This window comes from Lepisosteus oculatus, chromosome 21, assembly GCF_040954835.1.
Source record: "Lepisosteus oculatus isolate fLepOcu1 chromosome 21, fLepOcu1.hap2, whole genome shotgun sequence".
NCBI lineage: Eukaryota > Metazoa > Chordata > Actinopteri > Semionotiformes > Lepisosteidae > Lepisosteus > Lepisosteus oculatus.
This window is the reverse complement of record NC_090716.1, coordinates 3987170-3999622: the sequence shown is the minus strand read 5'-3', so window position 1 is coordinate 3999622 and position 12453 is coordinate 3987170. Positions and strand designations below refer to the sequence as shown.

At 45.1% G+C, this 12453-nt stretch overlaps 1 protein-coding gene across 1 annotated transcript; it reads left to right on the top strand.

The window, feature by feature from the left end:
* Nucleotides 1-2232: 2232 nt before the first annotated feature.
* mtch2 (mitochondrial carrier homolog 2) lies at nucleotides 2233-11533 on the top strand. The gene is made up of 13 exons (XM_015338659.2): nucleotides 2233-2549; nucleotides 4287-4371; nucleotides 5076-5182; nucleotides 6151-6180; nucleotides 6480-6536; nucleotides 7321-7378; nucleotides 7747-7798; nucleotides 7886-7945; nucleotides 8339-8432; nucleotides 8943-8990; nucleotides 9526-9593; nucleotides 9808-9883; nucleotides 10596-11533. The coding sequence occupies exons 1-13, from the start codon at nucleotides 2307-2309 to the stop codon at nucleotides 10680-10682; spliced, it is 1065 nt and encodes a 354-aa protein (XP_015194145.2). The 5' UTR covers nucleotides 2233-2306; the 3' UTR covers nucleotides 10683-11533.
* The last annotated feature ends 920 nt before the right edge of the window (nucleotides 11534-12453 follow it).

Here is a 12453-nt window from a genome sequence, read left to right as displayed (position 1 = left end):
GAGGGAGATGAAACAGGGAAATTGCAGACAGAGGGCTGACAAGGGCTGAGCTTTGTCAGGCATGCAGGAAGAAGTGGTGCTCGGGGACCAAGGCCGGTGAATGAGCAGTTGAGCAGTCCAGGGCACAAAGAGGAATCTGTGAGAGTGGTCAGGGTCAGAGCCAGAAGACACAGCACTGGAGCACAAGGGCAGTCCAAGCCCTGGTCATAAATACATAGGAGGGCCCCAAACCAAGTGGAACGCAGCTTGTGGCATGGAGGGTAAATCCAGAAGACATGGATCTGGATGGACGGAGCACTGGTCAAGAATCCAGGGACAGGCAAGCAAGACGCAGGGGCACAGGGAACAAAGTGGGTCAGGAACTCGAAAGTGAGCTGGGATCAGAGCGGTACCTTCTCCCACAGACTCCAATACCAAACCTGAGCTTTGTCAGATCACAGTTTAACTACCATGAACCACCTGCAGTGGACCTGGTCATAAGCTGCCTCCAGGTGGTCCAGGTCACCTGTCGGTTATCTGCGGCAACCAGCGCTGACTGACAGGTGAGAAGAGGTGTTGCCGGCTGCCTTGTCAATGCTACTGTAGAGCATGACAAATCCTTAGTATACTAACTTGCAACACATTTACAGCAGCATTTGATGAAATCGCACCAGCAAACTCTGATTATATACAGCACCTCCACCCCCATACACCACACTTACAATTAATACTTTATTCACTGGGGAAATTAAAACCGACATGAAAAGTTAGCCAAGCGCGTTCTGATCACAGCTATCCCTCCTTCTCTTCCTGGTTTTTAGGCTTCCTGTTACCCAGCCAAGATCCAGACACGGGCGAGGCTTGAATGGCACCCGGCGCCGCCCGGGCTGCCTGTCCCACTCGCGGGGCCGCTCAGCCACAGAGGTCGGCGATTACGTCACACTGCGCTCGTACCTGAGCCGGACCGGGACGGTGCCGGGTTATACCTGCTTATGCAAAACACTAGCTTTGAACAACATGTGCGCTGTTCTTAAGAAGCTGTTGAGTGCAGAAGAGGATCTTCCCTGCTGTCAACAGTATTGTGTATGGAGTTGATCCCCGCCGGAATGAAAACAGGACATTAAGAAAGGGTTTCAGAAATCAAATCATGTTTAAACGCCATAGTTACAGGCTGCAGAATTGGAGACTACTTTGTCTTCGTGCTATTCTGCTTCCTATGGGTCATATGCAGGTGGTTTGTATGAACAGCTTTTGAGCAGTATTCCTTGCATCGCGAACGTACGTACACAGCGGTTCCGCCCTTATTCCAGTTGGTGCGTAATTGCGCATTACTCAAAAAGCCAGGGTTCATAAAAACACGATGAGCTATCTGCTTAGTTTATGGTCGTTTTTAAGCCGTGAACATTATCCCAAATGGCGGTCTTTAAAATGCCTTTGGTTTGAAGGCTTTACAGTCTGTGTTCCCCTTGCAAAGGTATGGACCTCCAAATATTCGTGTCTGGAAACAAATGGCGTAAAGATGAGAAAGTGTGGAGGCCGTGAAAACATTCACAAATCATTTTATGCACAGTGCGGGTAGTTTGAGATCTCCAGGGCGTTTCGGGAAAACGCTATTAACTCGGAGCTAACTTGACCGCGGTCACCCCTGTTCGCACAAGATGACGGTTTTGATTGAAAGAACGGTGGTTGTGATTCTGAAGGTGACGGAAGAGCATTGTGTATGGAATTGTGACATGGACCCTGGGTTTCGGGTCAGTTTTGCCATCGCATGACGCAAAGCGCCCCGTAGCGCATTAAACACCGAAAAACAGAGAAATCCGTTCACTCCGTTGAACTCCGTTCACTCCTTTAAAGCAGAACGCCTTTAGGGTGTATATATTTAACTGCGACGGCACGGAATGGACATTTCAATATTATCAGTAAATGTTTTAGCACGTAAGGTAGAGACACTGTGAGAAACATTTTCAAACATTCGCAGCTTAAAGTCATTGCACAAAACGCAAAAGAGAAACGTGTGATTAAAGAGGAATACAAGCGTTCGGTTTTAACCTGATTTAATCCCTATAGCTAAAATGACGAGGGACCTAAACTGTCAAGACTATAAATATTTTTAAGAGAAACCGCAGGCTTTATATAAGGAAACTACAACAGTAGGACATAAACAGGAACAGTGTGAAGCTGGCAACATTAAGCGACGGGAACAGCCTTCCTAGCAGGACGCTACTATATAAACAGGTATTTTCACTTAGTGAGACAGGGGTTTTGCATGTGCATGGAGGAACCGCAAATAATGCCGGCCCGCTGGAACGTTTCTCCCTTGTCATGTGATGCTCCAGAACAGCTTCACGTCACTATCATGTGACTGGGGTTTCGTAGCCCCTCAGCTGACGCTAGCCGGATCACGTGACAGCACTTGGTCTCTCTCTCTCTCCCCCCCCTTCTTTCTCTCTCTCGAGGTCCAGGACGAGATTGTTGTTTCCATCATGGCGGACACGTGTGGTCAGGTGCTGCTGGGGTCGGGTCTCACAGTTCTCTCCCACCCGCTTATGTACATCAAGGTGCTAGTGCAGGTAAGGTACGAGGCGGGTGGGCTGTATCTGGCGGGGCGTGCTGGTGGCTGAAGCTCTTGTTAACTAACTTCGGCGGTGCCCGGTGCCTGCTAGCCATCTCCGGAAGAAGAAACCCCACAGACTGACCCATCCTGGTCTGTACGACATGGTCAGAGTGGAGGGAAAAGGGCATGTCACGTTTTGCCGTAACGCCGCCTGGTTCCTTCAAAAAAAACATCGGCAGGCTAGCTGTGCCTTGAGCTGGGGGGGGTCATGTGACGTCATTGTGACAAAAGGAAGGACGTGTTTGACCTCTGCCTCTCGCTCGCGCAGTCCTGACACAGGCCCCGGGGAGAGGGGGTCTGGGCGGAAATACAGCTGCTCAGGAGGCATGCAGTGTCCGTCTCACCTGATGCAGTGGCTGCATGCAGAAATACAGTGTAGTTCCGCCTCCTCCGCAACGTGCATCAACAAGTTCCCCGGAGGAATCCTATGGTATCCCAGGCCGTTGCTCCGAGCTCTCCGACGTGCGTGTTGTCCTTTGGCCCGATTGCAGCGCCCTGCAGGTCCCTGTTAGGAGTGTGGCTTAGCGCCGCCGGCATGCTGCCGGGGTCACCGGTAACCCCCTCCTTTCGTCAGAAGCTCAGCCCGTGTGACGACCACAGTCTCTAGCCAATGACACTCGCGATCTCGAGTTGTTGGACAGGACTGTCTTGTCAAAGAGGTGTGCCTGGCCAGCGAAAGTGAAAGCGCGTTGAAGCTGACTCCCGACCCGCAAGATGGCTTAGGGAGCACGGCCGCGTTTTTGGAAGGTTATTTGCAGTGCCGTTCGTTTTCTGAACAGCGGCGTCTTGGAAGTTGGGATGTTCGGAATGTCTGAGCTGGACAGTGGATTTCGAATATGCGGTTTTGTTTGTGTTATGTGGAAAAGTTTGGGGTTTCTTGGAGGATGCTGCTTGTTGGAGAGTCTGATATTAAACATCCCCTTGAGCCCTCGAATGTTATCTGCTAGCTCTTCACATGACGGATTCCAAAACAGCAATGTCTTTTCCTTAACACAGTGACCAAAATAGTACACCATAATCAAACTGAGGCCTTGCTCTTAAATTCTCCTCCTAGGACTATAAATCTTAACAGTTTGCTCTTACTGGCTGGAAGATGTAAGCGATGTATCAGCATCAACTAGTACATATTTTTGAGAGTTGCCTCTCTTTTTCAAAATTCTGAGGAGCTTGCAGAGAGATCATGGCCTCCTAATAACCCCCATCTCTGAACTGGCTCCATCACTCTGCTCTCCTCCCCACTGAGAGCTGGTGTGTGTGAGAGGACTGGAGCATCATCCAGGTGGGGGTACACACTGGTAGGGGTGGAGGGGATCCCCATGACCTGTAAAGAGCTCTGAGTGGAGGGTCCAGAAAAGTGCCATATAAGTGTAAGGAGTTGTTATTATTAGAATGTGTGTTTAGCAGCTGTGACGGCCCCATGTGTGTGCCGTGTCATTTCTGCCTGTGCCCGCTGGTTGACGGGGAGCCTCTTGGAGACGGCCCAGCTCGTCTCAGCACAGCGCAGGCGGCACGTTTGCCTGGTTTGCGTGGAGAGCAAGAGCCCGATGCCGAGGGGCACCTGAAAGAGTCCCCACACGTGTGGTTGACGAGATCATTCCTTGCCGCTCCTCTGTTCGATGAAGTGGGAGAGGTGAATGACTTGGGGTGCCAGTGGCTCCCGGTTGACTTATTCCGCCTGTTTCTTCCCCTCTAGGTTGGGCACGAACCTCTTCCACCAACTTTAGGCAGAAACTTCTTTGGCCGGCAGGTTTACCAACTGCCAGGCCTTTTTGCCTACGGTAAGATTCAATTCCATTCAGTTTCTTTTTATATAGCGCCTTTCACAACAAGGTTGCCCCAAGGCGCTTAACAAAGCAAGCGGCCGTACACGTGAATACAGAACCGCAGACCAGAAGACAACGGAGGAGAGGAACCACAAACTCCTTAGTAAGGAGAAAAAAAACCTCTCGGGGTCCAAGGTACACTGGCTGCCCAATCCCTTTGGGCATGCTAACATTAGATAATTAAAAAAGGAATAAATGAATAAGGGTATTAATCCATCCATCATATCTTCTGTATGTCAGTACTCCATGCAGATCTCTGTAGACCAGCAAAATCCTCCTAAACGATAGCTATATCCACGATGTCCCTCTTGGATCCATGGCAGTGATGCAGCATCCAGCTCAGATGGTGCCCAGCCCGGGCGCCATTCGGACATGTGGGGAGGAGAATAGGATAGATCCTGGATTCAATTCAATCCAAGTTTTATTGTGGCATTGGGGAAATTGTTTTTGCAATAGAGCTAATGCACCTCCTAATCCTGTTTTCGTTGTTAAAAATCTATAAATGGATTTCTGTGACTGTTGTGCCATGCGTTCAGTGTTTTTGTTTTGCAACATTAGCGGGAGTGTGGTTTGTGAAGCAGACTGCTGAGCTTATTCTTGCCTGGCTGGGATGTTTTCAGTTTTCGCTTTAACAGGACCGACTGCCTCTTGCTTTCTAGCTAAACACATAGTGAAGATTGATGGGAAAGCAGGTCTGTTCAAAGGCCTGGCGCCTAGACTTTGTGCTGGATCCATCGGGACCATCGTCCACAGTAAGGTCCTTCAGGTAGGATCACATTGCCGGTTATTATGGTGCAAAACAAAAAAACTACGACTGGTAGTTACGACTGGTAATACTTAACATGCAACCTCCCTTGATCCACTCCATCTGCAGCCAACAGTCTTTAATTATTTAACTCACCCCATTATTTATCTGTTAGGGTGCTGGTGGTGTCAAAAGTGTTGCTGTGGAGTGGACTGAATGGGCCCTGTGATAATTACTGCTCCACCAGCTCAGAGATGTTCACGTGCTGAATTCAGTCTCAGTGCGAAGTGGAGCGACCCCAGCCTTCTTTCAGTTCGTCGTTTTTTTTTTAATTGGCTTGTTTTTTTTTTGCAAAGTCTGCCTCTTCGTTCAGCACTCCGACTGTGGCCTGAAGTAGCGGCTGGAAACCGGAGTGCAATTTTACCACTCTGATAAGGTCACTTATACAGTTTCTTGCATTAGGAATTTGTCTTTTCGCAGACCCCAGCTTGCTCTCCATGAGACACACAGACAGGGAGAGAAGCTAGGGGTCAGAGGGCAGGGTCAGCCATTTATACAGCGCCCCTGGAGCAGCTGGGGTTAAGGGCCTTGCTCAGGGGCCATGGGATTTGAACCGGCAACCTTCCAGCCACAGAGCCACTGCTCCGCCTTAATGTGATGGTGAGGAGAGAGAGGCTGTCTGCATCTCCTTGCAAAGCCTTCAAAGCCTTTGACTGAACACTGGCTGTGTGTACAGAGACCTGGGCATCTGCCTAATGGCCAGGGTGGTGTGTGATAGGATCACAAACCTGTGTCAAGCTTCGCTCTGTCTGGCCTTTAATTTGTAGTTCTTTGTGGGCCTGGTTATTTCAAGAACAAAACTGAAGTTAACAGTCTAACAAGCTAGATGACAGTCTAGAAAAAATATGTATGGGGGTCCCCTTTTAATTTTCCATTGGGCCTTCTGGAGGATTTGTGTTTGCTTATCTCAGTCTTTTTTTTTTTTACAGAGATACCAGGAACAAGAAAAAAATAATGAGGTATGTGTTGTTTTTACTGTTGGCTTTTGAAAGCAGCAATGGCAGGAGAAAGCATGGATCTTACTATATATGGTATTGTATATAGTAATATATATTGTATATGGTTAAAGGTCGACTTGTGTGTAAAGGAACAAGGCTTTAGAATACAGACAGATGCTCTCAATTCCTCACCCATCTTTCCTTTGTGTTCAAGCCTGTACAGTTATTTCATTTTGAAGTGTTAAATAAGTACAGTGCCTATAACCTTATGTAAAAGGTCATATCAAAGATCAAACCAGTTGACTGTTATTTTTTTTTAGGAGTCAGGAAACTGCAAGAAAGATGACATCTCGTCACTACAGCAAGTTGTGAATGAGGTGTGTGAATTTCAGTATAATGAGAGAGGCCTCTGAACCAGCACACCGTTTTCTACCATTAATATACCTTTACTTCAAAATGTTTTACAGTTATTTTATTTTTTTATTCTGCATGCTTCTGTTCCCAGCTGAACTTCATAGTTTCATTATGGAGCTCTTTCCCTGCCTCAGTGTAATTCCGGCTGTCGGAACAGGGCAGCACAGGGATTTTGGGAAGGGAAAACCTTCCGAGTTAGCTGGAGAGCGCATGAGTCATGCAGCAGCTGATAAATAACGGGCTGAGTGCACAGAGTAACGTCTGGAGTCAGACAGAGGCCCGGGTCAGGTCAACACCTTGAGCCAAAGGCTTATCGCAAAATCCAATCCCGGCGCCTGTTGGAGGGTCTCTGTTTGAGGATGAAGCAGGAAACCTTGGGCTGGCAGACAGCCCCCAGTCCAGCGTGGGGGTTAGCAACGCGCTTTGGTGTAGGAGACGTCCTGATTGGATCCAGGCTGCGTCTTTGCAAAACGTGCCAAGGACCATAAGGGTTACATAGATCTCTCTCGTCTGTTTTCTGATTCCTTCCTTAGATTTCACCCCCACACATTGTTTTGTTTCTCTCCTATAGGGGGTTAGGCTACGCATGTTCATCTACTTGGAAGTTTTCAGTCTACACATTTCCGAAGCCGAAGCGCTGATTTTGTTCCGTGTCTTCATTTCGGCTCCTTTGATCTCTCGCGCCGCGCGGCACGTGATGTTTGTGTTTTCGTTGTTAAAGTTGCTTTCTCTTTCCCCTTATCGCAGACAACCAAAGAGATGGTAGCACGTTCCTGTGCCACGATTGTCACTCACCCCTTCCATGGTAACTGCACTCTCACTTGCTGAGCCCGTGTGTTTGTCATCTGCATGCACCCTCCTCTCCATTCACCAGCATACTGTAGAGAAGTGGACACACACAGCAGATGGGTTCATTTCCTTTGAACAACTGGACTGTAGTTTGTGGGATGTTCTTTTTTATATTATTTATTAAACAAGTTTTAATGTCAAGATCTTTGTTTTTGTCAATTGCACCTTTAAAACTGATTAAAACCCGTCTTTCCAGCTCATTTCCTGTTTCTTTTGTCTGGCTAGTGCTAGTTAGTTTAGCCATCAATCTGTGATTTTTATTTGGAACGTCTGTGTGTTACGGAAGAGGTCTGCTGTACCATTAAAGCTTTCTTTCTCTTTTAGTTATCACTCTGAGGTGTATGGTGCAATTTATTGGAAGGGAAACCAAATACAGGTTAGTTGTCGAAGGGGCCCCTTGTTGTTTTCTTTCTCTGTACCTCATTCTGTTTGCTCATGTTTTTTTCATTGTGTTTTTCCCCAGCGGGGTGTTCGACTCCATTGTAACCATCTACAAGGAAGAGGGAATTCTGGGATTTTTTGCGTAAGTATGGCACTGGTGATTAGAGCAAGCAGGGAGCGCCTGGAATTTTTCTTTGGTAGTATCTGGTAGAACCGCAGTTAACCAAATACATATTCCCAGGGGAATCTTGCCAAATAAGTTGATATTTTATCCTTTAGGGGCGTAAGCACAAGTATAATTTGACACAAGAGAGCTCTTACGGGTTTTTGTGTAACGTGTTTGTATTTTTTCCAGTGGCTCATCCCACCTCCTTTAAACCGTAGAATCCCTGTCTCATCTACAAATTACACTTTGACGAAAATGTTTTTTTTTTTAAGTTGTGAAACTATGATCTATCTCGCAATGACTGTGAAGCAAGCAGAGGCAGAGATGTATGTGAACATTAATCTGTTACAACCTCTTGTCCTCTACCAGGGGTTTAATTCCTCGCCTGCTAGGTGATATTTTGTCATTATGGATCTGCAACATGCTCGCACACCTTGTCAACACCTATGCAATAGACAGCTCTGTAAGTACAGTCGCACCTCCTTGGGCAAAATCTGCTTTAAATTTTTTTTAAAACGTTGTGCACATAGTAAATCCCCCAGGATTATGGCAACATCTGTAAATCAAATATTTTGTCACTGTTGCATGTACATCGCAGGATTCAAGATAGGATCTCTATATGTCATGCTATTCTAGAGTCTTGTTTCAGCTGTTTTCTCCAGGTGTAAATGTGTGAATCTCGCGTTTGCCTCTGTTGCGGGATTAGGATTCAGACAATCTTGCTGCTCTTTCTCTGCATGTAAAAACCAGGTTTGAAGAGCAGGCAGTTTGCCGTTTGCAAGAAACAGAAGTGCTCTTTGGCAGACTTTCAGAAGAAAAACTGCCAAAGTTGTACCCTCTACCTTTCTTCTTTAGATCGTGTGTAGTAATGTGTCTTTACCAGAACATTATGAGAAGCTAGTAGGAAACCTTTTTGTAGGCGGTTGTGATCGAAGATTCTTAACATGCTTCTTTTTTTTACAATCTGATGCAGATGAACCACATGGGAGAAATAAAGAACTGCTCTCAGGCCATCACAGGTGTAAGTAAATCTATTTGATTCAGAATATATATTTTATGATCGTCTTAAAATACCTAAAAGAGGGGAGGCCAACCCTCTTCCACCGTGCAGTCTTAAATCAGCAATTTGCAGTTTTGGAACAAGGGAATTTGGATTGGTTCAGAAAGTTAATTGGGTCAATTAAGGCAGGAATGGCCAGCTGTTTTCTTTGAGAGCTATAGGGTGCTTGTGCTTTCATGTCCATTGACCTGTAAACTACCTAATTGAGGAATTTGGCTGCTTCAGTGATCAGAACAAAATGGTTCCAAGTGTTTCGAAATTGTGGTGCAAGGGTGGCCCATAGAAACCTAATGGAGTGTGGCTCTGTAGGTTCAGGGTTGGCCAGCACCATGGCCTAGACTGTAAACGTTTACAGCCTATTTCGGTATTGAAAACTGCACACTGTGTGCCTTTCAGTAGTATTCTGATAATGCACCAAATAACGAAACTGCCTGATTTTAAAGCAGTATGCAGGCCTTCTTTGTAATTCCCAGCACTGTTTGTTTTCCTCTTTCAGTTCTTTGCGAGCATGCTTACGTATCCCTTCATGTTGGTGTCCAACTTAATGGCAGTCAACAGCTGTGGGTAAGTGTTAAAATTGCTGCCAGCAAAGCAGTGTGGGTACTGGCAGCCAGGGCCTGATCCAGACGCCTGCTGACAGTGATGTCACACCTGACCTGGGGGAGAGGGAGGTAGTGACTGTACCAAGCTCTGTATTGGCTCAAGAAGTAATTACATATTGTTGTTCTTATTACAGTGTAATTTGCACCGCTGTAACAATTTTCTTTTTACTTTTCAGCCTTGCGGGCGGCCTTCCACCTTATGCTTCAGTATATCCTAACTGGGTGGAGTGTTGGAGGCACCTTAGCAGAGAGGTAATTCGACTTGTCGTTAACAGAAAAAACGTTTTATAATTAGGGTTGAGAATTCATGTTTTTACAGTATCGTGGGATTCTCTTGCTTCTGTTGGAAGGGAGGGAATCTCTTAAGCAGTTAATATTTTTAATGACATCATCTTCAGAGGTATTTTAGGTTTTCCTGCTTGTTTTAAGGTATTTTTGCACTGTGGTACATACTTGGGAAGTACCAAGAGTTAGTCTTCTTAGTCTACGCAATTTAAATGATTACTTTCTGGAACGTTAGCGCCAGCCACTGCAGGGGTCTTGAACCCTGGTATTGAAGAGCCCCAGTCTGCTCAGTCTGGGGTCTCAAACCCTTGTTCTGTAGACCCTCAGTCCAGCAGGTCTTACACATCACCTTAAATCATCAGGTTCTAAGGACCTAAACAGGTGCTTTGTTCAGTGAAGTCATTAAGACATCATTTGAAACAAAAACGAGGACAACTTGCAGCCCTGAAGGACCAGATTTGCCTTAACTAGACAAATTACTTGCATAATTGATCAATAGCGAACATGTCCCTAACCTTTAAAGAAAGGAAGATTTAGGATGAAATGTACATTTTACTGGATTGGGACACTGCAGGACCAGGGTTGTGGAGACTGCTGCAGAGTGGACTCCTCCAATGTCGCTCATTCAATTCGCGACAGTATCGTGGATCATGACACCTCTCTCCCTCTGTCTTCACAGGGCAACACGAGCAGAGGGAACAGTCTATTCTTCCGAAAGGTGCCGGCTGGGAAGACGTACGCCGTGGACCAGCAGAGATTTTTTTAAATGATCGTGGAACAGAATCGAATCTAATTGTAATGACCTAACGTAATATTTGAGGAATGAAATGGAAATTATCCGATTGTTTGTATATGCATTTGTTTACAGCAACGTGCTCAAGGTTTTTTTAAAAAAATCAATCTGTCAAATTCTGAAACCAGTAAAGATGTTTATGCATTATTTTATGACAATGAGAGCTGCTTTGATTGTAAAGAAATATATTTTAATTTTTTGTCATCTATAAAAGTACATATAAAGAAAGGGTTCAGGTAGAAGTTCTGTACAACCCAACAGAAATGTGTATCTTAAAGACCCACAATTCAGCTGCATGTTTTGCTGTAGCTACGTGTTTGTGCTTGGGAGCAAGCTAAACACTTAACTGTTGTTTTACATCAGTTTTATTGTGTCGGAGTACTTATTGTCTTGTGTCAGCATGGGTGCTTGAGTTTTCAGATTGAATTGAAGTTAACTGGTCTTGGTAGTTGTTAGCTACCTCAGACATAACGCAAATTTGGTCACGAAGAATAAGTTTTTTACTGCAGCTTCATATTGGGTATCGGCTGTATATACTCTTTCACCTCATGTGCACATGAAATATAATAGATGTGTGGAGTTCTGTGAAATGTTCGAACTGTAAGATTGTCCATCTGCTCATTAAAGAACTTAGGATCAAAATGAATTGCAGAGATCATGCAAGCTGTTGGAGTCAAAAAGGTCATTGTAGATCTTTTCTGAAGTGTCATTCTTTAAGAATAGTACCTTTGGTGAGCATTTGCGAGCCTTACAATAAAGAGGGATCCCAGTAATAGATAAAAAGTCCTGAAACCAATGCAATAATAAAATGAAAATTTAACGGACATGCTTGTGAAGAAGGCAGTGCTGGTGTTTTTATTTTCATTTTTTTCCCAACGTATTCAGCTATCATTTTCAGTTTCATTTTTCACAAGGTTAATCTTCGCTGAATTATCTTCCCGAACGTCAGTAGCCTGAATTGGGAATCTTAAGAGAATGCTACTTTGTAGAGAGAGACAGGAGAATGGCTTCTGAGCTGCAGATAAATATGCACGTTGAAGCTGATTATAATTCATACACATCCACGCAGTCGAGAAAAGGTGTTGGTGTGGAGCACACATGGCAAAAACTGAAAAAGACTTTAGCGCATTAAAATGAGGGCGTGTGCTAAAACTCTGCGACTTTGATTTATCTTCCTACCTTGTGTCTTTTTACTGACATTTTAAGAAGTAACGCAGAACTAGCGCTTAAGTCCAAGAAGCTACTTCCATTGATCTTCTGGAGCCGAATTCTGATCCGGGACAGAGCTGAGACAAGAGATTGGACAGCAAAATGTGAATGGCCACAGCGTGGAACTTTTTTTTTACTTTTAGTTATCCGTTTTACCAGTACTTCTTTCTATATACACTTATAGTACGAATCGCAGCAACAGGGTGCAAGTTGTGGCTCTACATCCTGATCTACATCCTGACTGATGCCAGTCCACCGCCTGCTGTCGTCTGTGAGACCTGCAGCTCAAGAAGAGAGTATTTTCCAAAAGCCTTTTTTCGAAATAAAGTTCCGTTTGTTTTAGTATAAATATCTGCTTATCCTGCACAACACATTTTAACCACTGCAACATTGTTTAAAAATGCTAGAAACAGTCATTAAAATGGGGGGAAATAAGAGTATAGAGTTGATTTATTTCTTGCTCCTTGAATTTTACTTTTTGTTGGCAACTTTTTAGTTATTGGAAATGTTCTAAATATAAACTAAACGTTACTTT

Bases quoted from the DNA above. Each gene is read 5' to 3' on its own strand.
- mtch2 (XM_015338659.2), top strand. From the start codon at position 2,307: ATGCTCCAGAACAGCTTCACGTCACTATCATGTGACTGGGGTTTCGTA. The intron at 7,799-7,885 runs GTTAGTTGTCGA...GTTTTTCCCCAG, and splicing joins GGAAGGGAAACCAAATACAG to CGGGGTGTTCGACTCCATTG. The intron at 9,594-9,807 runs GTAAGTGTTAAA...TTTACTTTTCAG, and splicing joins ATGGCAGTCAACAGCTGTGG to CCTTGCGGGCGGCCTTCCAC.